Genomic DNA, 26222 nt, shown 5'->3' on the forward strand with positions numbered 1-26222 from the left:
AACCGACGACCTTGTTGATTCGTCGTAAATCACCGTGCATTCGAGGCGACGGAGCGATTAGGCTTATCGCTAATTCTCATTAACTCTGATCGCGCGCGGCACGTTGAATTCCGACCGAACGACTTCCGTCTGAAGATTGTACACGTAGGTGTCTGCGTGTGTCTGCTCTTTGACGAGATCGTTCTATCTTGACTGCCGAATACCGTGTAACTCGAATTCTCTCCGTATCCAATTTCACGCGTACTTGACGATCCTGAAGTTATGTCAGCACCTACCTATGAATTATAAATAAAGATGTAATATCAGGGTTCGTAGGCGCAGGAAAATTCTGGGAAACTGGGAAAACTCAGGGAACTTCGAATATATAATGCCGAAATTTTAAGTCTGTCGAAGAAATAAGCTCCTTCTTATTTATGAAAGGAAAACATTGCACATAAAATTTTACGTCGTCGCCACCGCTTCATACATTCTATGTATACCTACTACTTAATACCAAAACCTTCGTTCATTTTTTTCTTACGCAAAATCGGTTGGACGGTAAGTTGGTTACTAGGTAATATTGAAGGTATCATTAGTATGAGTGTGGAAAGAAATTTTGATTAATCAACGGCGTATTTCACGAAAGGTTACTGGAAAAATCATATTTTTCGGTTGGAATACCTGCGGAAAAGTCGGGGAATTCGAGATTCGATAAATCGTACGAACCCTGAATATTGTAACTGTTTCTGAAAAATCATACGGTTATCATTTTCGAAACTAAATATACCTCCTCGGATGTATGGAGATACACAGCCGCTTCGACGAGAAGATAACCTTTCACACTCTTGTATATGTTAATTTTTTGTCATCGTTCTTTAGTTTATGGTCCGATTTTATCTATATTTACATATGTGTACCCAATCGTTTGGTCGCGCAGAGGTCGATACGCTTCCGGTCATTTACCTACATTAATCGTATACCTAATCGTTTTTAATCTCTGAATTTATGCGGCGGGATCGTTACTTTTTTATCGCGTGCATTTTTGTCCAATTTACAAATTTAAAAATTTTGTTTGTATATCAAGGAGCCATTCACGCTCGAGGTAGTCATAAATTCAACATCAGTCGCAAATCGATAAGGAACTTGAATTACTGACAGTCGAATGTTCTTTTAAAAAACAAAGAATTAATCCGGAGTGACGTGACAAGAATAAAATTATTAGAAATCATCGCAAACTTGCGATAAGCATTCATTAACAATCTATTGATTTATATTTTATCATACAATTATATATTTTTTTTCATTGTTCTAGGAGGTATCCAGTAATTTGTTGTGCAATTTCTTGTTTATAGTTCTATCTGATCTAGAATTAATCACTGAAGAACGCCCAGAACGTTCGGAAATTGTTGAAACCGAATGTACATAACTAAGCACATTTGAAATCAATGAAAATCGCGCGATGCGTTATAAAAATTAATAGAAATCGCTGAACATTATGCAATCATACTAATTAATTTAATTTCCAAGTAAATGGCCTCTTGGATAATTTAAGTATTCCCATACAAGTTGACGAAGTTATAATTAGACTGAATGCATGGAAAAAAAATAACAGTAAAGAAACTGTTTTTTGGCAACTTTACCGCAACATCGTCCCCGTGAAACGTGAGTGGCAGGGTGGCGACGGGCATGGAAAATCGAAAAAACTGAGAATCCAATCAGGGAATTTCGTCTATCGTGAAATGCTCAGGAAATTGCGTTGTTCTAGCGAAGAAAAACAAAATTTCTCCCTCCCCTCCCCCGTCAATCTCTCAGAATCGTTCTTCATTATGCGCTGTAATAAACATTTCGCTGTAAACTTTTTACAGGCTATAAGATTTCGCGTCAATCTTACCACTACCTAATTAAGCATTAGTATTTATCAATGTCCATGATAATGTTGGACAACTAATTGGATTAATGTGTCTGAAACGATTCAAACAATTATACAAAAGAGAAAAAAAAATCTCTAAAAGTAGAAATCGAAAAATACTGTTCTAAAAAATAAAATACAACGAACAAGCGTACGCGGTAAAATTTTGTAAATTGCCGAAAAAAAAAAAAAAAATCGTTCAACGAAATACAAAAAATTTCTCACCGATAACAAACCTAGGCAGCGTTTAAATTTGACCATTGGTAATAATATTGGTGAAAATTTGGTGAAAAAGTAATCGAATCTCGCTTCGAGAAAAATCGTCGCCACCCTGAAAGCGGCAAAGACGCGAAAGCTACGGGGGTTGGAAGAGGGGGCGAGGGGAGTTGAGGAGGGGCAGGAAGGAGGAAGGCGACGGGGCGTCAGGACCTTCCAGTGAAAATGGCAGGTTTCCTGCAGCGATGCCCTGCCGGAGTTCGGGCTCTGCTTAGAGGCGGCGGCGGCGGCGGCGAGGCTGGTGGGGGACAAAGCGGGACTTTCGCTCCCTCCGCGAAGCGTTCTGGAAGTAGAGACCCGGCGCACATGGCGCACCTCTTCCTCCTGCGCCTTCATGCGTCCCCGATCCAACGAGCACCAGATTTCTCTTCTTCTTCTCGACCACTCCTTGTCGTCTTTTCCCCCAATTACTTACCGTTCCCCCGTTTGCGGGGTCAGTAAACTCCTGAATTGCACGCTACGAGGACCGACGTTCTCGCTGTCGAGGCTTGCGCGAAACGCCGCCGCTCCACCAACGACGACGACGACGTCGCGACGCTGTCGGAACAAACCGCGTCACATGACCGATTATTTATTGTTGTTCGCAACTTTGTCCCACTTTCGTTCGGGGATCGGAACCGCGATCGGTTAGGGGGGACATTCACTCGTCGACTCGTCTGTTACTCGATTTAAAATCATTCCGTCACGATTCTCGCAGGATTTTATTCCGTGTACTTGAACGATTTTTAGACCGATAGGTTGCGCACTAGGGTCGTTCATTTTTTTTACTTTTTTTCTTTTACAAGTTACCACTCGAAAAGTTTGCCCCTCCGAAAGAAAAAGTAAAATAAATAACCTCCTTATTTTATATCTACATTCTTTTCTTTTATGCAGTACAAGCGATTTCAGATAAATGAATGGCCCCCAGCCTTGAACGGTAATGTGTATAAGCGATATATGTATATGTGGAACCTATAAACGGAAATTACGACTATCTGTAATGCGGCGGTAATTATTCACCGTTGAAAGTCCACGTAAACGTGCTTTTTGTCATCTGTTCTCGGAATATGTCCGGAAAACGTCACGTTTAAAGAATTTGAACGACGTTACACGGCAAAGAAATGAGATACCTAATAAGTGAAAATAAATCAAAAATTGCGCGTAAACATCTCGGTTGCGATAAATTTTAACGTCGCCAATTTACTGTAGAAGGTACTTATATTTTGACTATTGTTAGGGGTACGAATTTCTAAAAATCGCTGTTTATGGAGAAGCCAGTCATGCGATTCAGCACGTACGGTTTATATAAGCTTGCTGTTGCTTATCATGGACACATGATATATAAGCATATACTAAACGATTCATTACGAATTCCGAGTAGAGCAGGAATAAATTTTTTCAATGCATAGCTGTTATTCATGATTTCAGGTTACGTTGCAATATAAATACTTTAATTAATTGCCAACAAAATTTTCCTAATGTCTCATTTATTCTCACTTCTGTTTTCTTTTCATTTTCGAAGAAATATACATGTGTTTGCGACTTTATCGAGAAACAATTAAGCAACTGTGTGTTACGCATATACGTAAGCATTAATCAAACAGCGCGGTTGATTCGCTTTGCCGCGATTTCCGTTCTATAATTAGCCGCGTTCAGCCGGATGGTAATGCCTCGCTCAAATATATTATACACATTGATATATTACACGTGCATGCGAACTTTGGAGGTTTGGATTTATCCTACAGGATTATGGGTATAAAAAGCAAACGGGTGCTCGGCAGTTTCTGTTTCACATCAATTACGGACATCGTTCTGTCAGGCATAAACAACTAGGCATATCTATGCATATATATATTTATATATATACATAACAGTCCGCATGCATCGTGACACATATAATTATTTTACGCGCTAAAGCTCGATAATACTACAATATGCAAACAATTGCGGGTAATATGATTGAAATTTGATTTTCGAATCAACGTCATAACACTTCAGCCGTCCCGCACCATTAATTCTATTCCAACATTCCAAAAATATTAAATCAAGGCGAATCATTGTTTATTTCGTTTATTTATTTGCCTGGATTTAAGAGGCGCGCCAAAAATTCACGAACGCCTGTGAAATTTGAAAAACTATAATGTATCAAGATTGTTACACCTGAAAGTTGAATTTCATCATTCTCTATTTTCTCCAATTTCGTCTCGCGGGTCCATGAACCGATCGTTACGAACGCAGCGTAACCTAACCTAACCTAACCCGAAACGAAGCCCGTAATTTCCTCGAACATCGCGTCATTTCGACCACCCGATTGCTAGCGCCATTAGAGACTCGCGGCCGCGCTTAGAACCAACCGTAACTCTGCTGTTAATCCTGCGCAGTACGCGCTGCGCTACGTTTATAACCTATACACACAGATGCGCTGACGCATGACGCAACACGCGGCCGTCTTTCGCTGTGCGCGCAAAGCGTGCTACGCCATACGTATACGATATCGCTCACGTAACGCGCGCGAAATACACGACAAGCTTATAAGATACGCAATTCGTATCGCGCATCTGCATATCGCGTATAATTTTCGTATACACCGGACAGATGGGTTTTTCAGGGTATTAAATCGAAATTTATTATTCTATCGGATTATAGATTTTCAGAATATTTCCCCAAACGGCATTGAATTGGTTTTTATATTTTACTATGGCTATCATTTTTCTGAATCAATGATTCAAACGCGGAAACGATATTGATTCTCATTATTCTGACGTAGCTACTGTTTTTGGTGTATAGTATTTTATAGAATTATATAGAACTTGTCTGCGGACAGCATTTACAGCTCTTTGTGTCGATTTTTCTTCGTTTTAAGTCTCCAAACGCGTTATCCGCGAATTGCGCGCGTTCTAACGTATCTTTGATTATAGATAGATACGTAAAAACATCCAACCTGCGACTAATTGATTGATTGACGCTAAGACTGAGCGGAGAAAGAAGAAACAGGCGATGAATGTTAATATCGCAAAGCATTTGTAGAAAAAATTCTTAAAATGTCAGCTATCATCGAAATTGATACAATTATTCGAATCTCCCGCGCACCGTTTCGCAATTGCGCCGTATCTTTTTTTTTTACACCTCTTCGGATTCATACAAGGGTGCAGCTGGTAGTAAAACCTTCCATTCACGTGGTGGGGGTAAAACTTGGAAATATCAATATCGCAAATGATCGATATATCGTAAATAAAATAACGAAAGATGAATTGTTCGAATTCTTGATCATTGAAGTCGCTACCGATTAGTAGTTAGTCGTTCTAATACTAATCTATGACACTTTCGAAAAAGAGAATTTCGAAAGATTTGATTCTCAAACGAAATTTCGACATATCGGCCATTCCAAATATCGATCCTTCCAATTTTGTACCCCCACCCGATTCCCGCAACAGCTTCGGGGCAGTATATAAAAAGGAAGTTGTTTCTTTTTTTCCTTCTGGGACATTGAAACCCCGAGGACATGACGAGGCTTTGTGTTAGGACACTGACATCGCTGCTCGGCTCTGCAGCCAGCTTACACCCACTTTGCTCATGTTCGCTATATCGCGCGGCGTCGGCACGTGACACTCGGTTAAACCGATGGCGCGATACTCGGTGACGTCACGTTCCCTACAACAAATCGCAATTGCTCCCGCTCTCAATTCTAACCTAGCAGAGACCTCAACCTCGATCGTATATGTATAACAGCTACAACGTACGCCTAATACCTACGTCTAACTACATATTACCCGGTTTTTATCGCGTCGCTTTATAAATTCCTTACTCTAGAGCATTGAATGGGCCTCTTTGTATCGTTTCATTGCTGCTTTCCTCGCTTCTCGTTAAACCCTCCGAACCAACGTACAAACCTCCACGAATCATTCTCATATCTGTGAAAACGATTCTTGTATCTCCTATTTTCAATTATCGTTATTATTAATAATATTATAGCCACTACGGTTTATCGGCCATGCAATAAATAGGAACGTTGTAAAAATTCCTCCGACGTAGAATGGACGTTGCGTAGTTCATGGAAATGGGAATCGATGAGTGTATGGGATGCGGATTTTTGCGTGTAAGTCGTGCATCTGTGTGAGCAGCCAACCCGCGGTCGGCTCGGTCGGTCAGATTATTTAGAAGTTCTGTTAGACTAGGAACCGGATGTCTTTATGTAACCGGGACAAAAACCTGCGCAGGTGAGAGGAGGACGTTCAACTCTACGCGGCGTTAGGTTGCTTGAAATTGAAACTACGCAACAATTGCGGCCGCGGCTCGCAACGCGCGACGACGTCGTTCGCGTCCGCGAAATTAAAACTTTTCCGAGGCATCCTCTATTTCGTTTACTTGTACGATTCACGCATCTCTCATTATATGTATGTATACGCATCGCCGAAGGGTTTGTTCCTCTATTACGGGTGCATCGATGAAATGAATTGGTGCAAAACACTGATTAAAAGGAAAGAAACATAACCTCAATTCATATCTTAATCTTCGCGTATTTGACCCGAAAGAGTTCGGCTCGCGTCATTGTTATAATATTATATCATACAGACTGTCGCAATGATTTACAAAACCTAGTATAAAAGCAGGAATTTCACGTTAAAAAATCAGAAGCATGTTCAACGTTTCATATTATTACATTCGTATAAGTATGTTGGCGTTCCAGGCTACTCAGTAAACAGTTGACCATGACATTTTTTAATTTCACCAAGGAACTTTCCTACCTCGGTACTACCTCTGAAAAGTTTCCTAAATAAAATTTCAAATTTTTTTACAATCACTCGTCTTTAATTTATGATTTTATTTCATCTAAGAAATACTCAAATTCATTTTTATGAAACAAGAAAAAAAAAAACATTCGATTTTCGAAACGAAACATATTCTCTTATACCATTCACAGTTCATTTCATACGTGCATAGCTACAAGTACTTGAAAATTGCAAATGCAGATGCAAAAACGTTTTTTTATTACCCGTAAAAAAGTGAAACAATTCTCGGTTGCAAAATTCAAATACTTTAGGTTTTTTTTTTGTACTTCAAATAACGAGACATCGCATTGGGTACGATGCCTATACAAGCTAACGACGATTTCTATCAAGACATGTATTTCAAGTTTACGAGTTTTTTTTTTTTTTCTTAGAATTTAGATCGATGTAAGGCTAAGAAACTGATTCAATATGGGAACCTTGCAGATGCCGAATCTACTTTCCAAAAGCAACAATGTATACACACAGTTGAATAAATGAATCAAAAGTGGCATTGCGATTATACGGTTTGTACGTAAGAGTCGATTTTTTTTCATTTTTGTTTTCTTCACCGTTGAATAATTTACTTCGCCGCTCTGCGGAACTTCGTGCCATGTGCAGCCGTTGCTCCAGGGAATCGACGTATATACAATATACAATGTACACATGTACTTTTGATTGGTAGTTAAAGTTTCACTTGTCGATTAACGGTGATTTCCGAACACCTAAATATTTAACGAGTACCCCTGTACATATATATACAATATATATATATGTATGTGTGCATGTATATATTATTTTCCCGACGACCGCAAAATACGTTATCAAAATTTCAATCGCAACAATATAACGGTTGCTCTGCACCGAACGTTCCTGTCGATCCTGTCATCACCGGCTCTGATATACATACCTACCTACATACATACCTACGCAGGTTACAAACGTCCGTTATGCATTTCGCTAATTGATCAAACAGTTTCCGTGGCTTTGCGGTAAACAGGGCTGCACGTGTGTCAATATTACGTCAATGTGTGACAATTGACATCGCTTTGAGCGTATAATTTTGGTGATTTGAATATAATGTATGTACGAGGATTTCCAGAAATACACGTCACGTGAATGTTGTAACATCTGGGTCGATTGTGCAGTTTCATTTTTCACATTTCCCACCGCCATCCAAGCATTCCGATTGGTTGACTAAACTTTTGAAATCAGTCAAAATGCTTGGATGGCGGTGGGAAATGTGAAAAGTGAAATTACATAATGCCATCCATAAATTTAAAACAGTTAGACTAAGGTCCGATGGACAAGTTAGACATAAGCGTGCGTATGAGACATCCTCTCCAAATGACGAACTCTCTATGGCCGACGCCAAACTGCGTCAGTTTATAATGAGACGCGTGATGTATAAAACAACGAAAGAGTCTACTATTCGTTAATAAATACTTTCCGTTATAATATGAATTCCCGTGTCATGGTATTTGGGCTAGGCGGGCGAGTTAGTTCTTAAACGATACCGCATTAAGCAATACCTAAGTAATCTTAAACCACCGAATGTTCAATTTGCAAGAAGCTTCCACTGCAGCGAGCCGTGAGATTCGTAAAAATTCATTCCGAGCTTCATCGCCTTGTTAACATCCCGCATGAGATGATTGTGAACGATTTTTTCACCTCCATCGAAAAAATGCGATTGATTAATGGCAATAGTTAAACTTTTCATACTCCACAATGTAGAGATGATCAATCGTACGATGGGAATAGTTGGGAGGCTTCAATTTCGTCCGCATCGAGTCCTCAAGAAACATCGATTCAAACATATTATTAAAGATGAGATAGATACATTAACTTTTTATTAAATTAACATTTTATCGATGGGATGCGGACACTTGTAACACGCGTAACATTGTCAGGTGATGCTGCATCAATTTATTTGACTCTCCAGAACGAAGGAAGAAAAGATGGATCCATTGTCGTCGATCTTTTCTCGCGGCAAATGGTTCTCGGTTTTATCCCATGATGTTTGAAACACAGCTCGTTAAAGGGAAAATAATGTACCTAATGTAGATTTTACATCGATCTGTCATGGTGAATATTTGTAATCCACTCTTTTCGAGACAAATCTACATCAATTGTGGTAAATCTATGTGGTACTTCAGCATGTTGTAACTCTTACTATTGGTTTTGTAACTCTCTCTCTCTCTCTCTCTCTCTCTCTCTCTTATCGGATTTGTAAGTCTTGCCACTTAATTGCTGTAGATCTAACTAAAAAAAAAGTGCTCCGTCCATGTATATTCACCTCAGGATATGTAAAATCATCTGCATTGGGGATGCGCTTAACGGGGCAGGGAAGCGACTTGATTCTTCGAGTGGATATCGCTTTGCCTTGGTAGTATATCGCCTTGTCGAAGAACTAGATGGACATTGGCGGAAGGACAAGAGGAGAGGGCAAAGGACGATGTCACAATATGTAAGGTGAGTGTAGCAGTTATCGACACGTTTATACCCAATTATTGACCCTTTTCTTTTCTAAAATTATAATCTTACGGCACAAATTGTGAATTTCTCGATGATGAAAACCAGCTGCCAGAGGGTTAGACACTACAAATTTACTCTTTTGTAATTTTAGAACTAAGGATCAAACATGTACAACCAAAAATTATCAATAATTGGGACAGGGTCGATAACTGGTACACTCACTTTAGTCTGCATGGCTGCAAGTTGCAAAGCTGATGGCTGGTACTGTAACGATGTCTGCACACGGATTGTGTACATATCCATCCGTGCGTAGAGGTGTGTTGTGTGTACATAATGTACATACATATAGGTGCATATATAACCCGCAGAATCAGAGCAAAGTGGTCGGCCGTTTGTGGACCGTAATGAAAGTGTCCTTGGCGCACCCTTGTCAAACGTTAATCGATCCATCTGTCTCTCTCTCTCTCTCTCTCTCTGTCTATCTATCTCTCAGCATCTCTCTATTATTCTCTGTCTATTCCTCTCCGTGTGTATAACAGTTATCGCCGGCACACGAAGCTATTATATATGTACGTATAATGTATGTATAATTAATAATAACACAATGAATGTACATAAACCTTATACCGCGGCGTATGCTGCAGGTTACGATACTTATATTATATGTATATGTATATGTATATGCGGTTATCTAGCCCAAGTTATTTTTCGACTGATTCTCGTTTTCTTTTTTCTTTTTCTTCACTATCCTTGATTTGTTCGGTTCTTGTTGTATATTAATTCTCATCGTTATCGCATTGGCTGCACTTGCGACAATTTCAATTTAAACCAAGTTTTTCTTACAAAAGTCGATTTTTTTTCTCTCATATCCTGGCTAGTAATCATATATTATAATGCTTGAAAAAATCTGTGACCGGTGTAATAATGTTATGAAATTTTAGCAAGATATTATCCTCATCTTTCAAATTGTAATCTTTCGCCTGTTGCATTTTACGTTATATTACGCGTTTTTTCAAATATTTATTTCTCTTAATTGTGTAATTAAATGAGAACTATAATGATTCGTTCATACTTTACGACAGAATATTCCTCTCGATGTAAGTTATAATGTATAAATAACAGCAGAACAAAAAAAAAAGCGTGAAAAGTCGAGATAAGATGGTAAAAGGATATAATTAAAAAAAAAAAAAAACGAAAAAAAGGAATTTTTCACACTCAGAGTAACTATGACATGCGTTGTTCATCGGTTAGCAGGGCTTTGGATCAGAACGATCTTTGGCCCGTGAAACGCTATCCTCCGCAATGGCTATTCATCATCGTGTGGAGCATCACGTGTGGTGGTGATTTTTTTTTTGATTTTTTTTTTCTGTAATTACGCGTGGAGAGGGCGAATTATCCGGGCGTTTACTCTGGGTGAGCCCCTTTTTTTCTTCGTGGTGATATTTATTTTCGTCTGACCTTTTCTTTTTTTTTTTTTTTACTAGCCCTTTTTTTTTACCCGATATTCTCACGGGACAACGTGGACTGGTAGTTAGAGTGTTAAAAACACCGAGACGGAGAGAAGCTCCGATCGACCGACCGACTTTGAAAGAGGCAAGGGACTCGAACCCGCGCACTTCTCGTAAGCCTCGCGAACCCAAGCCTTACAAACCTCGCACTCTAGCCGCTAGACCACCTCCACCGTCGGACGAGAATTGAATTTGAAGCGATATTCAAGCCATTTGTTTTTTTCTTCCGACACTGGCGTGTATAATTCGGATTTTTGTTGTTGTTTTTTTTATTACGATTTTCTCGATATATCACTGGATATTGAACAATTGTCAAGTATATGACGTAGGTGTGAAATTTTGTGAAAAATCGATTGCCGCTATTTATTTTTTAGAATTATTCTGAAATTGCGAGAAAAACGTAAGTTTTGAAGAAGAAGAAACTCAATTTCTCAAACATGTCCAAAACTTGTCAAAATAGTCCAAAAAGTGTTTTTTTTTTTTTTTCAAATCAAATCAAGGGATTTTGAGTCAATATTTTCATTTCAAGGTGAACTGGTTAACGATGAATCTGAACTCACGACGTCTTTTTTCAAGACTGAAGTTATTTTCAAAATCTCAAAGTTATCGATCGTTGAACAGTATTTATTGTTCTTGTGTTGTACATGTACATTATAAATATTCTGCGGTTATTTCAATCAATTCAAGAAACACGTTGACTCGTTAGTCAACGAATTTACGGTTCAGATTCGTTTGTGAACGACGATGGTAAAGATTTTCTAGCCAAGTTTTCATACCTTCGAATTTCGTCAATAAATTATTCTCCGATATCGTATATACGTATGCGCAACAACAGCGACGATTTATCGATATACTGTACGTATAGTAAATGTGCACTCTGTACATAATATTATACATATACATAATTAGGGTTTGACTTATGAAATCTGTCTAATCCGATTTATTATACCTGATATGCCCGCATACCGTGTTACGCTTTATAATTTGAGTAAGATTTGTTACCGTTTTAGGTACCTTACACTTATCATTGGGGATGTTGAAGCGAGGGGCGAGGGGGGCCTCACTCCGAATAACGAAACGTGACATTTTGAAACGGTGGAAAATAATGGAATATGAGAAAAATCCCCGAAGCGGTCTCAGCTGCGTATTATCCGTTATAACAGGGTACAAAAATAATCCTTCAAACGAGATTATTCGCTGCAGGGCGTGACGATCAACGTTATATTCGTCATCAACCCTTCGACGAAATCCTCGCGATATTAAATTGCACCGTATCAATTCGTCCGTGGGGCTAAATTGTAATAACAATATCTACGAATCTCTTTTTTAATTTTCGTATAATTTCACCGTCGGGATTAAAAACTGCTGCAAGGATGTTAATTGTTAATCACAGGTGTTCGATATTCCACAAATTTATACGGCTTCTGTACAATATTCATAATAATTACAATAATAATAATGAAGATAATGGAGATTCACAAGTTTGAGTTATAATATATTTCAGAAAATACATAGCGACGTTAATTCGATAAAAAAGATCCTGATTACATTTTTTTTTCTTATCTTCTTCATATTTGGTTTCCGTTTGAAGGGTGGGATAAACGTTGAAAAATAACCACCGGAATTTCGAGGGGCGTAATAAGGATCTTCCAAATTAGCGTCGAGATTCTGATGCAGGTAATTCGTTACAATTTACATACCTATACATATATTGTGTATAAATGTCGGCTGTTGAATTAAGGGAAATAGGTGCGCCAAAATTGGCACAATCCAATCGTTTCGCGTCGCCTGCACTGCGGATATTTGTAAACGATAGCACACAGGTAAATATATTGTGCATATGTACATATGGGGCATTCCATGCCAACTCAGTAAGCGGTCGACCGTGACATTTTTTAATCTCTGCACCAAGGATTTTTCCTACGTTATGTTACGACCTCGGAAAAGCTTTCAAAGTGGGACCTCATTTTTTTCTATCTTTATACCTGTTGAGAATTTATTATAAAAATTTTGAAACAAATCGCGAGTATATTTTAGAACCAGAGAAGCAATAAAAAAATATGAATAAATAAATCGGAGATGCGATATGTAATATGATAGATCTTTAACGATTATGAATACAGAAAAAGACGGAAATATCTCATTTCGGTGACCAAATGTTTTTTTTCTTGTTTCGTAAAAATCAATTTGGGTATTTTTGAGTTGAATGAAATTAAAGAGTGTCAGGGTCAACCGTTTGCTGAGTTGACGTAGAACGCCCCATATATATTATAAGTATACGCATTATCGATGCTATCCGACCAAAAAACCACGTCCTTTTTCTTCTCCGTCCTCTTACTTTTCTTATATCCTACACTTCGAACATAGAGCTGTAAAAACGTATAACCGTTTAATATACACTTTGAAACTTATACATTGTACGTAGTGTTTAATAATTAGAGCGCGGATAAATATGTATTAAAAATTAAAAAATACTTACGTATAACACAGACTAATGAAAAAAACGTATGGAGTAAAAAATATCACCTATTCGACGACAGCTGTTATTTTTTACTCCATATTTGTTTTTTCATAAGCCTATATGATATTTACATTTTACATATTTTGTAATCTTTAATACGCACAATTTATCCGACTCCTAAATAATAACATACATTTTATAGGACAGCGTGCAGAGACGAAATCGCGGAAGATCCCGGCATGCGTTGAATTTAATTACCGTATGCAAACTTGTAACTCAATTATTGCGACTCTTACTCTCTCTCTCTCTCTCTCTCTCTCTCTAGTTTCGAATTATATTAATTAAACATGACGAGGGCTTAGCGTAGGGTAGTCGAGTTACGCTGCCTACGTCACGCAGCTGGGGTAAACGCGAGCCACTTTGCAAAGTACAAATTTCACCCAACTTCCACGCATACGTCACGTCGGTGTAAAACTTGACGTCTGCCACGTGCCGCATCTCCGGTAACGCGTATAACACGTTATTGGCATCAATTAACGCATCATCGATCACAGGGTATAACTGACAATTTTTAGAAAGTAAACGTCTACCGATATTTACCGCTTGAATTATAATAATGCGGAAGAATCATCGTCGCATCGTTTATCATACAATCCGTACATCATCGTTAATACACGTGTTTGAACCGGAATGAAATGAGGTGTTTCGATAATTGGATAGATTTTTTGATCGTTTTCTTCTCAACCTAATCGCCCTGTTTTCGGCAATATTCACATTGATTACAAATATATTATACAGTGTTGGTGGAAAAATAAGAAAAAAATAATATACGCATCATACTTATAAATGCAAACCGTGTGAGATTGTGTGCGAAAATTTTACTCGAAATTAATACAGCTACGTATATACGGATCGATTTAAAGAAATTATTTATCAATACTTTGTAGAAGTAACGAGACAGTATTTTCGCCTATAATGAAACAACAGAAAATTGTTTCCGTCACGTTTGCGTTTGTAGAATCAAAGAATCATTCGATAAAGGTCAAGTAAATTTGTATTCGTCAGACGATCGGTGCATTTTATGTTCGCGGCATAAACGACTAAACGGCCGAACGGTTTTTAAAATTTCATGTGGCGAGGGAAACAATAAAGAGAACGAAACAGTACCTACGTTATTTATACAAGTTTGAAGAATTCAATCGAATTGTTATCATTATTACGCAGGCCTACCACCGATTTCTCGATGCCCGGAAAAATTTAATATTTATAGACACGTGGAAGATAGTGTTTATAGGTACTAAAAAGAAGAAGAAAGAACGAGCAACAAAAATAGGAAGAAAAATAAGAGATTTAAAAAATTTTTAAAACTTAAAAAAATGTCACTTGCAAACTTTATGAATTCTCCGCTACAGAACAAGTTCGTGAAACTATATTATGACATTGAGAAAATGATCATCCCGTATGTTATTTGATTAATACATATATATATATCAGCACACATAGAACATAATACTAAATATGTATATGCATATAGCGTATCTACCGCACGGTAAATAATCTCTAAATTGACACGAATACGCGCCGAGTATCAGAGGCTCGATAATTTCATCAATAACCATAGTTAGCCGTATAGGTAAAAAACAGACGCAGAGAACGTGGGTCGAATAGTCGATTCAGCGAGGGGCTCGGAAAGGTAAAACCTACCTTACAGAGATTCGTATGCCTATAAGGCCGCGGTCCAGAGATCGGATGTGAATCGGTCCGGGAGCACCAGCCGGAGGCCCATAATCGTAAAGATCATCACGCTGAGACTCTCTCTCTCTCTCTCTCTCTCTACGTGATTCTGATCGTGAAACTTGCTCTTACAGAAACGAAGAGGACGATGATGATGATAATGATCGGAGCCGCAAGAGGAATCTATTAAGGTCGTCGGGTAATTATTATCCGCACGTGATTCGTATGTAATTATAACGCGCCTATACACACAGTCACACTCGTGCGCGTTAATTCTGCTTCGCCTGTAAGGTACACGTGGGAACAATGAATCTGAGACGGTTAATTTTTTCCACTAGACAGTTACGTTGGCAACGCAGGGAAACCTGCAGCGCCACAGTCGGCCGATCGCGAAACGAACTCAATCTCGACAAATATAACACAACCCATTACCGTCGAATCTAACCTTAGAATACCGCGAAGATAATGACTTGTTGGATCGGCACGTCAATTCCAATGTAAAGTCTAATGTTGCCAACGTAACTGTCCAGTGTAAAAAATTAACAGTCTCAGATTCATTCTCCCCAAGTGTACGTACCTATGTCAGCTTACGTACAGTTTTTATTATTACACACTATCGCGAAATATCTGTACAAGTGTCGAGTTCCTACGCGCTCTACATCGTTTACTTCGTACGTGTGTACCGTATAATTAACATAGGCACGAAGGTATGCGTTTACGCATTGGCTTCGTATTATGCTATATACGTACACGGATGGAAAGGATTGTCTCAATCAAGTGATATTTGTTTGATTCGACTGAACATTTTGTTGAACCGATGGATCTCGAGTTGAGGCAAATAAATATTTACATTTCAGTTGATTCGGTGACTTTTTTCTCTCGGTTTCGAGTCACGTCAACGCCTTTTTGTACTATCTAAAATATCGCTACGAAATATATGCGTGTGTGTGTACAACGATGTATATATTTATACGTCTCTTCACTCACCTACCCTACCTCTCGCGACAGCTGTGCTCATATTTATTCCGCATTACCTCGCATTATATGTGTGAGCGTGTGTGTAATATAAATTGTAAAACACCGTGGAGCAGGGGGGGGGGAGGATGTTCTTCAATTTATCGTTTCGTTCGTTTAATCTGAAACTTTTTCATCAATTTTTTCTCTCTCCGGATACATCATTAATCCCTTGTTCGAATTTTCGAATGAAAGTGTTATAAATATACAGGTGAAAGGAATTTTCTTATTCATTTATATTCAGCATTGATGGTTGAAACTTAGTTGCAAACAAATTTCATCGGTGTACGGAAAAATGAAGCCGAAGCCAGCGGCCAGAGTTAGTAGCCAAACTTTTAAACTTTTTTATAATTAGAAAAATTCAGTTTAGTATTGTCCTCATATATATTTCATACAAGTAGGTACTTGGGGTTTCAAAGTGTTTCGCAAAACTGTGATTTCCCAACTTTGTCAAGTTATTCAATCGAACATTAGAACGTTTGGCTGCTAATTCTGGCTGCTAGCTTCAGCCTCGTTCGGTAAATTGTATCGATTGTGATAATTATGATGACGAGTGATCTTGATATATAATCAATTGATTCCGGTGACTGGATATTTGTGTCATTCGGCATTGCAGATGCACGATGTATGTACACGTATGTATAGACCTACGTGCGATACGTATTGTATGATAGCATAGGTATGCACCTACCTACATATTGCGGTAACTGGGATAAGGAGTGAACTTTACCAATTAAGATTAATCGATGATCGATCGAGCCGGCCGAGAGACGGTGCGTCGTTCGATATTCGGCTCTCACTCATTACTAATTAGAAGAACCAGGTTGATCAGAATGTTGTTATGGTTGTCTCGTTGTTATCGATCAACGACCGGATTAATCTATCCCTAACGGATAACTGTCTTTGTCATAGAATAGTCATCTTCTAAAATTGAAGAATAACAGTTATATGGCTTATCGGACTCGAATTCTGTACCGTACGTACAACGATTGAAAAAATGTATCGTTGGATTCGATCGTTTTTATGCAGCTGTGAAAATAATATCTTGATAAAAAAAAGTGTGTACGTTGAAAATATTAAATCATACGTACTTCGGAGCCTTGTTAATCTTTCGAATCGCACGTTATTCTGACGGGTAAAATTTTATAACAAGATAATATTCCATGGTTTTCTGGAGTCGCTGATTTCGGAAATAAATAAATTAATTATCCCTTCAATTTTCACGATTTTTTTCAATCAATTTATTTTCAACAATAATAATTTACATTATGTCGCAACAATTACTCTCGACTATTCACTATAAAACCTATTCGTATACTGTCAGAAATAGCAAAAAAATCACAAAAAAATATGTTTTCAAAGTTCTCTAAATATACGAAAAATGGATATAAAATAGGTGGCAAAAATACTTAGCCGTGTGACCGAAAGGGTTAATTGGTAAGGCTTTGCAAGCGTTGTACAACGCTTGCGGATTAAAACGTCAGGACGAATTTGATTATATTGTAGATAAAACAGCAGAGAAACTTTGAGGCTTACCGTAGAGTTGTAAAAAATATTGCGTACTAACCGAAAGTTGCAAGTGTATGCAAGTTTGCAGGACATATATTCGCGGGTTTAAATACGCAAGCTTGAATTTGCGCTTATTTATTATATACGCGTCCATGTGTACGTATAAAATATACATAGCTACGCAAATCTATAAATATACGTTCTATATACCGCGCGTGTAATTAATTTTTAATGGAGTTTCGTCCGTCGCAAATTCGCACGAGAGCGACGCGCTACGCTAATCGGTTTTGCAAAGCCACGCTGGGATTAACCATTTCAATTTTCAAGCTTCTATCCTTTACTCGTCCCTCCTATGTGTGCTGCGTGCACGCTGTTTGTCGCTCTTTTTGCTTGCCCACATATTTGTACGTGAGAATTGTTTCGTCGTAAATATATACCGAAAACAGCTCGCGCGTAAAAGAGGAAAGTCGAAACGTACATACAAAGTTGAAAATAGAAAACGAAAAAAAAAAAAAAAACAGTAATAAACCTTTAAACAATTAGAGAGAGATGTAACAGGCACCTCCGAATATCAATATTAAAAGGTCATATTTGGCTGAGATATTCTATTTGAGATTCTTTGTCAAAATTTTGATGCTCGTTTGAAAAAAAAATTCTTTTTTTTGGTATACCTTACACTTCTCTCTTCAACATTTTCAGTGATAATTATGTGCCGTTATTTAGGTTGATGTAAACGTTATTGTAATTTATTACAATTTCTCGATAAATATATTAATGAAAACGAAATTTTTCGTAGTGCCTTCGGACCCTCTGCAAGGATTGCGTAACGGGATAAGCATATAAGCAAGGCGGCCAATCAGTCTGGCTTATCATTATTAGTCAGGATTAATATTTCCGTGAATTTCCCGATTCCCGTTGTACGAAATTCAATCCCCCGGCAATTTTTATGAATAATTACCGCGTACACTTGCAGAGAAAGAAGTTACGTAATATAACACTAACAATATATGTAAATATATATTTTTTGACAAAATCCCTACATTCAATCCGAGGTAAAATTATGTTCAAATTAAACATGAACTTTTGTCTGATTATTTCTCAAAATGCGGAAAATCAGATTTTTTCGTTCGTCTGGCGATCGGAATGAAGTTTTCTCTTCAACTTAATTCATCCGGTCGATTTAAAGAAAAACAATCGTATAATATATTTTTCAAATTATATCAATGCAAAATTTTCATCGAATTCTATAAAATATTTAATTTCTACTCAAGGGGATGTGCTGGTCGATTTCGACGTTGAATTCTACGAATTTTATACCATTACGATTTTGTAGAATCCGTCCTATATCTTCATTTCTGCGTCAAATGAAAGTGTATCATGGTGTTTTTTTTTTTCAAAATTATGTGTAGAATAGGGCCGTCAAGCCCTTTTTTGCTTTCGTGATTCGTGGATCTTGATATTTGTAGATGTATACGTAAACTTTTCCCCGCGAAGGATGCCGCGGGAATTTGAAAACCGAATGAAAATTGGTCGACGCGGATAAACTTTGCACCCCTTTCTCTCGTTTTCGCGAGCTTGGCTCGTAATTAGCGGGGTTAATTGAATTCGTTAGCGCGCCCCTTGGGCTTAAATTCAGGTGGGCGGCGACACAATATCGTAAATTACCCACATATTTTTACGATGCATGTATCGCTATTGTTGGACGAGGAAACTCCCGCAACGTCACCCCTTGACCCCCGTGCTATTTATAGGGGATTATTTTTACACCGGCAACACGCCGAGCTTTCATGCACGTATAAGTACGTGTGTATAATGCACGTACGTATGCGAAATGTCTTGCGCCATAGCGCGTACATCGTAAGGGATAGAGGGCGATGGAATGAATCAACGCCTCTTTAACCCTCGACCCTGATTCCGAGCCTCCCTCGTTTTCGCCTTTTTATGGGTATATCGGAGGCTTATTTTACTCGCTTGTGTCTTTATTACACCTCCGTTAAAGCTGTCTTTTTCGCCCTGCATTGTACATGTGTGTATGTTAGGATTGTCCTTATTTGGGGTGCTGACGGGATTTTTTTCGCCCCACCCTGCCCAAATCAACTTCAAATAATTCAATAACAATGGCCTAATTTTTTCTGATTTTTACCTCAACTCTAAGATCGTTCGCTTTGTCATCGGAGTTTCTTATGGAAATAACATGGGAAAAACTTTTTTTCTCGGTATATATTTTATTGTGATGGTAATAATGTTTAGAAAAATCTGTAACTGCGAGGTTCTAGTGGGCATTAGTACTACTGTATGAAGAAAAATTCACATCATCGTAACAGGTAATCTAGACGAATTGCACACTCTAGAAATAAAAAATAAAGTCTGATTTCGCAATTCGTCTATATTGCCCGGTACGATGATGTGTATTTTTTTTCAAACAGTAGCACTAATGCCCGCTAAAACCTCGCCGTTACAGATTTTTTTGAACATTATTGCTATTGCAATAAATATATACCGATAAGAAAATATGCGCGAATGATTAAATAACGGGACGTTTAATTGGTGCAGCGTGCAAATATCCCTATAAAAATATACTTCGAGTGATACCTGAAGAGGCGTGCAAAGATTCGGTCGTCCTACGGCATTTGTATATGTGTACCTAGACCTAGAGGTACGTGATACATACACACCTCAGATAGACGCGTAAATAGGTCTGTAGGTAAATACGTAAAATATATACAGTTAGACTTTTCACGGGATTCGGCGGTGGCTTTGGTAATTTAGCCCGCGAACTCGATGGCCCGGAATTTGCAAACACGTACACATGTAGTACATGTATGTATATACGTATGTATTTATATTACACGTGCATAAGGGTGGGTATTTTACTCGGGCTTTGCACAGTGGCGGCGGATAAATTCGCCGACGATTCGCGTTTACCCAGCTTCTTTGAAACGGGTTCCACGAGCCAAAATCACCCGGATAAACGGCTCCCTGTTTCGCACGTGTTCGCCCTATCGCGTTCAGGCATATATGTATATATATATATATATATATGTATAAATATATATAAAATTGCAAATTTACCGTCTACTATATACGAAGGCTTGCTAAAAAATTGGCAAGCCTAATTCGTGTGTATTGACGATGAATGTGATTTATATATATATATACTTAAACGTAAAGGTAATTTGAAAAAATTAGCGGTGTTTAAGTAGAAAGATTATTATTTTGTTAGCATTAAAACATACGTATAAATAGTAATGCAGGGTCGGTTCTGGATACAGATTCCCACTACTGGCACACTTACCGACACTTACCGAGTGACGTGATTGCGGAGAAGGGTTTGACTCTGAGTAAGTGTCGATAAGTGTGTCGGTAACAGGAATCTGTATCCAGAACCGGCCTTGTATTATTTATTGTATACATGAGTTTATAATGTATTTGCGAGTTTCCTTCAAACGTTCGTGCGTGTGGTTTTTCCCTACTTCGAAAAATCCAGCGGTTATAGATCGTTTTTACCTCGGTTCAGGCTTTAACAACGATTCCATTACCTACACGTGTAATCAATCATCCATAATCCGTAATCTATAACCAATGTTTAAGGATGTATTGGGTGGTACAGTCCAGTGAAAAAATTTATTTAACGACGAAATAGCAAGGAGAGCAAGTCAATAGAATTAGCAGCACGGTTTTTATAATGAAAGAATTTCTTTTCAACGTAAAAAATAGATTACAAACCGCAAATTCGAGTAAATAATGCGAGTTTTGCTGTTAAAACTTTTAGTAAAATCGTACTGTCAATTTTAATGGAAAGGGGTTTAATTTTGTTCGTTTATAATTAATAAGCCGTGTAATTCTTTATTTGAAAATCATTAAAATTCCGTTGTTCCAAATTTATTGGAATTTTTTCTTTTCGTACCAATAATCGATCAGAAGCGATTTTATTTTAACAAGATATCGTAAGAAACTTTGAATTTCGTTATTCCTCGCCTGAGTAATCAAAAATTTTTACGCCGAACCGTACGGTCTTCGTATATTTCAATCGAGATGAAATAACACGTCTGTTAAGCCGCCTCCTCGTCAATATAGATTGGCAAAAATTTACCCGGCAGCTTCGCAAGGTTTAACGTACCTACCTACCTACCTACTTCACCCTCGCAGCATCAGTGTCGAAGCCTTTCAATGAAATCCAATTTCCGCAACCGCGTCAAAACTCACCAGTTTATATACGATATACTCTGAACACATACACGCATACATTTACACATGTACACACACAATTAACCCATTTACATTAAACATTGTGCACTCTGCGATTTACTCGACTCGGGACCGTGTTTCGTTACCTCGTATATACATGGCATATAGATGGTACGTACAATATCATACATATCCATTGAATATTCGCATAACCGTAAATAGGTCGAATCCGCGACGACAAGTCAATGACGTTATGTTATTAATGTGTAGGGTAGTATATAAGCAAGTTATTTCGTTGGGAACCAAAAAACTGCAATTTTTCATATATATATATATATATATACATATATTATGGATATTAGGGACGTCCTTGATAGGGTTGTTTTTGAATTTTTATGCTTTCAGGGGGTTAAACGCTTTCGAAAAATGATCCTTGAAAATTTGAGTTCTCTACATCAACGGTAAGATGTCCGCCTTTTGATCCAAGTATCTTGTCAAAATAACGTGGGAAAAACGTTTTCTGCTCTTTGAAATTTTTTAAGTCGTTGACGAATATACCGACGATACTGAAAAATACATATTTTTGTAGAGAATTGAACGCTCTATAAAAAAAACTATAACAAATAAATTCGGAAATGAAGCGTTTACATGTTAATTAACGATCAAAGTTTAATTTATGTAGAATTATATTATTCTGTCAAGTATAGATACGAAATGAACAATCGTGTTGTGAAATGTATTGCATATTTCTTGTAGTTTACAAAATTTAAGATATATTCATGTAATTGCATTATTCTAAAACCTCGTTATACGTATAATATACGAAAGTCGAAAATTATTATTCTACTAGTATTGATGGATGTAACACTAAAACAAAACTCGAAAATTGAAAATTTCGATTTCCTAGTCTCGGTCGATATTGCGACCTTGTCACAATTCTCTACAAAAATATCCATTTTCCATTATATTCGGTATATTCGTCAACGACTTAAAAAATTTCAAAGAGCAAAAAAAGTCTTTACCCCACGTTATTTCCATAATACGCTTCGATCACAAAAGTGGACTGTCTTAGAGTTGATACAGAGAGCTTTTTTTCTATCAACTTGAAAGCGTTTAAGCCCCTGGGAGTATAAAAATTTAAAAACAACCCTATCAAGGACCACTCCAATGTATGTTGTATATATAATACGTACGTGTTTCCTCGAAGCAAAAACATTGTACCTTGGTAAAAATCAATCTTCCGTAATATCCGTTTCGCGGAAATACAAATAACGTTGGTATATAGCTAGGTGGGTATAAATTATACATATACAGGTGATAGATACGCGGTATGCGGATAGCGAAACGGTGCTTGATATCAAGTTACGTAAAACCGAGATGCAATGGAATGGTTTGCGATACTCGATACTTTGCCAGCACACGCCTCGCCGTTATTGCACAATCGCCGCCTCGATCCTCTAGCCCCTATACCTGTATAATAATTCGCAACTGTATACGATACACACCCGTCCGTGCGTTATATTCAACTCTGTTGTGTAATAAGTGAAATTGCATTGAATATAAAAAATAAAAAAATGCAACAAAACAAATTCTCCTTCTTTTTTTTATTCACGTAACGAGGTTGAAAAACCAGAGTCGTTCAATCCTCCTTATTTCTAATTTCAGGCATTGTTTTGTGTACAAAAATCAAATCGATCGTTACCGAGGATACGTTTAGATAATTATACAATGCAATTGTTGAGTGTTTTATCAATATTTATGTATACGTTACGTGTGCACTGGAAACTTGCGTATACATACATGCATACGTTACACGTAATGCATTTTAATATAAATCAGACTTAGAATTTCACTATGTAAATGCTTCCACCCTTGTACAATAATAACAAGAACAACGTCAGAGTATCCGCGTCTTTGCAGCAAAAGTCGTCGGTGCTGTATCATATTTTAAAGACGATCCGCGCATGGTGCGGGTGGTCCGAGGCAAGCTAGAATACATAATTCTGCTCCTCTCGCAGAGAGCCGGCATTTCTCGTCACCTATTTCCGGTTACCCGGTTGGCGTGGTCGTCCCGTTTCTGCAGCTCAAACGAAACTTCACACCTGTGACAATCGCAATGTACCACGTGTACAGGCATAATAATACACATGAAAGGGACGGCGCTATTTGCGAAATTAGAACCTGTGGACACTAATGTAGGACTCGGTTTGTCTGTTGGCTAATTGCAAGGCGCGGTTGTCAAACGTCCCGAGTCACACGAGAAGAGCGAGTTGGAGATTTAATTCGACGTACAAACGATAATGTAACCCGCGTGTTTCGTCATCTTTAATCTTACGCTTCGACGTGTCAGGGGAAGAATATGACGGTGCAAGGTTTGACATTGTTTTCTCCTCTCATTTCGGGAAAAAAGTCTGAGCAAATTTCGATTGGTCGAAATATATGTACCGGTGAACAGAAAAGAGAGATGAAAAACAAAGAAAAAAAAAAAAAAATAGCGCAACTCAATTACGATATTCGGGATGCATTGTTTGTTAACGGAAAAAATAGGTTACCCATTACTTAATTATACGCCGAAATACTCTAATTTAAGGGAATGCTATAGAAAGTTTTTACCGACCGAGTTAAATGTCTTCTATTTCGGATGTATCGGAGTCTGTGCATCGCAAGGAAAAAAAGAACGTAACCGCAGAATTCCACGTGCAATTACGAACGAATTATTAACCGCATGATCGTCGAACTCATCGTTCATTAATCATCGACTGTAAAACCATCAACTCCGTCATTGTTCTAATTAACGCTTCACGCTCGTTTCAGTTACCTAATACACGTACCTACGCCCGATGTTGGTAAATATGATAGACGAGCAGAGAAGATCACTGGCGCACCCTGTTGTTCCGGTGTAAATAAAGGGCTGGAGGACCGGCGAATTACGATTCAATATCAACTTGAACTGGTAAACAGACGAGGAGGTTCGACCAGCCCGATTCTATCCAGAATAGAAATCGACAACTTCAAGGGATTCGAGAACGATCACAATCGTCGAAGCTGTTCCGTGCATGGTGCGCGGTTTAACAGTGTGAAACCTGTCCGTGTGAAAAGTGCCGCCGTTGGGTAGAAGTTGATTTTCCTTTTTCCAACGCGTTCCAAAAGTTCACACAGAGAGATTTTCGAACTCGATCAGTTTTCTTCCGACACTGTGTGACTTACTTGTGAATAATTCATCGCTTCGCGTACAACCGTTTGTACATGTTGGAAAGTTTTCTCGCGTTTACGGTGTTAGGAGTGTAGTGAGTGCGAAGTGCTTCGGAGTGGTGAAAATTCCGGATCATCGGAAACGGGGACAATTTGGATCGCGGGATTTCCAGGGCTGAACATTAAAATACTGAGGCATGAGCTGGACTACTGGGTGAAGACAAGGGACACGGTGAGTTTTTCCAATGTTATACATCGACGATAATTATTCTTAAACGCAATTTCATGTCACTTGGTTACGATGATACGATCCAAATTTTGCTTTGTCGTTGATCACCTGTGTCTACGATCTTTGAAATTTGGCGTATTCGATAAACTGAAGGAAAACTAAAAACATTTGGATTTTTATGAAAATTGGTACTCGTCGGTTTGTTGGATGGTGTGAAATTCAAAATGGCGATCCAATATGGTGGAAAATTTTTTTTAAATATTACGATTTCGGTAGAAATTGGTAGGCGGAGGTTTTTTGGGTCACCGATAACGAATCCAGGGTCAGACTTTGAAAATTTTCAATGGCGGATCTATTACAGTGGTTAAATATAAAAAAAAATGGTCACATTGAGTGCTTTAAAATCGTTAATCACGAATCTGAATTTGTAGTTGAAAATTCGAATTCGATATTATTCTTTTTTTTTCTCTAATAGACGAGAAAACATTACCCCTCGTATTATCCTCAACTTTACGTATGCAGTCACGTCTCGTTTGTCGAGTCTTCCGAAGGCTCGTTTTATCCATAATTTGTATGCAGCCTGTTGGTTGCGCAGGGTTTAATTGATATCGACGCGATATGATATTCCTTGTGTTTTCCGACGCGTTTTATGATCGTCAGGTGCAATACCCGCATACCTTGGTAGCTACTCTTATATTTCCTCTCCGTCCATACGATACACTCTTACACATATATATATATATATATATGAATGTCACGCGAGTCGTATTGTAGGTAAATTATCGATTCGTTTGAACGAGATTTTTTTTATTGATATTGTAAAAAATGTACGGTATAAACGCAATATCAAATCGAATAAATCTGCTGGACCAATTTTTTTTCTTTCTTACTATTCTAAAGTCATCTGAAATGACAAAAACAGACACACGTTTTACAAACTCCTATTTTCCAAGCTTCTACATGCTCATGGAAAAGTAATTGCATAAACGTTAAGAATTATTTT

The 26222-nt window shown here is 38.0% G+C and overlaps 1 protein-coding gene and 1 long non-coding RNA gene across 5 annotated transcripts in view; one reads left to right on the plus strand and one right to left on the minus strand.

The window, feature by feature from the left end:
• Window positions 1–26222, plus strand: part of LOC124294501 — a 90963-nt gene that overhangs the window by 7469 nt on the left and 57272 nt on the right. Inside the window, exon 3 of the long non-coding RNA XR_006904376.1 lies at window positions 24613–25222. This is a non-coding gene — a long non-coding RNA (uncharacterized LOC124294501). The remainder of the gene's footprint in view (window positions 1–24612; window positions 25223–26222) is intronic.
• Window positions 1–26222, minus strand: part of LOC107226325 (ras-related protein Rab-37) — a 55461-nt gene that overhangs the window by 6209 nt on the left and 23030 nt on the right. For 3 of the 4 annotated variants that reach the window (XM_046739819.1, XM_046739821.1, XM_046739820.1), the window contains exon 3: window positions 2318–2701. The exons of the other annotated variant lie outside the window; for it this stretch is intronic. In XM_046739819.1, the coding sequence (XP_046595775.1) occupies window positions 2318–2500 (183 nt within the window). In that variant the 5' untranslated portion in view covers window positions 2501–2701. The remainder of the gene's footprint in view (window positions 1–2317; window positions 2702–26222) is intronic. 4 annotated transcript variants of the gene reach the window in all.

The sequence above is a fragment of the Neodiprion lecontei genome, chromosome 5, assembly GCF_021901455.1.
Source record: "Neodiprion lecontei isolate iyNeoLeco1 chromosome 5, iyNeoLeco1.1, whole genome shotgun sequence".
Taxonomy (NCBI): Eukaryota; Metazoa; Arthropoda; class Insecta; order Hymenoptera; family Diprionidae; genus Neodiprion; species Neodiprion lecontei.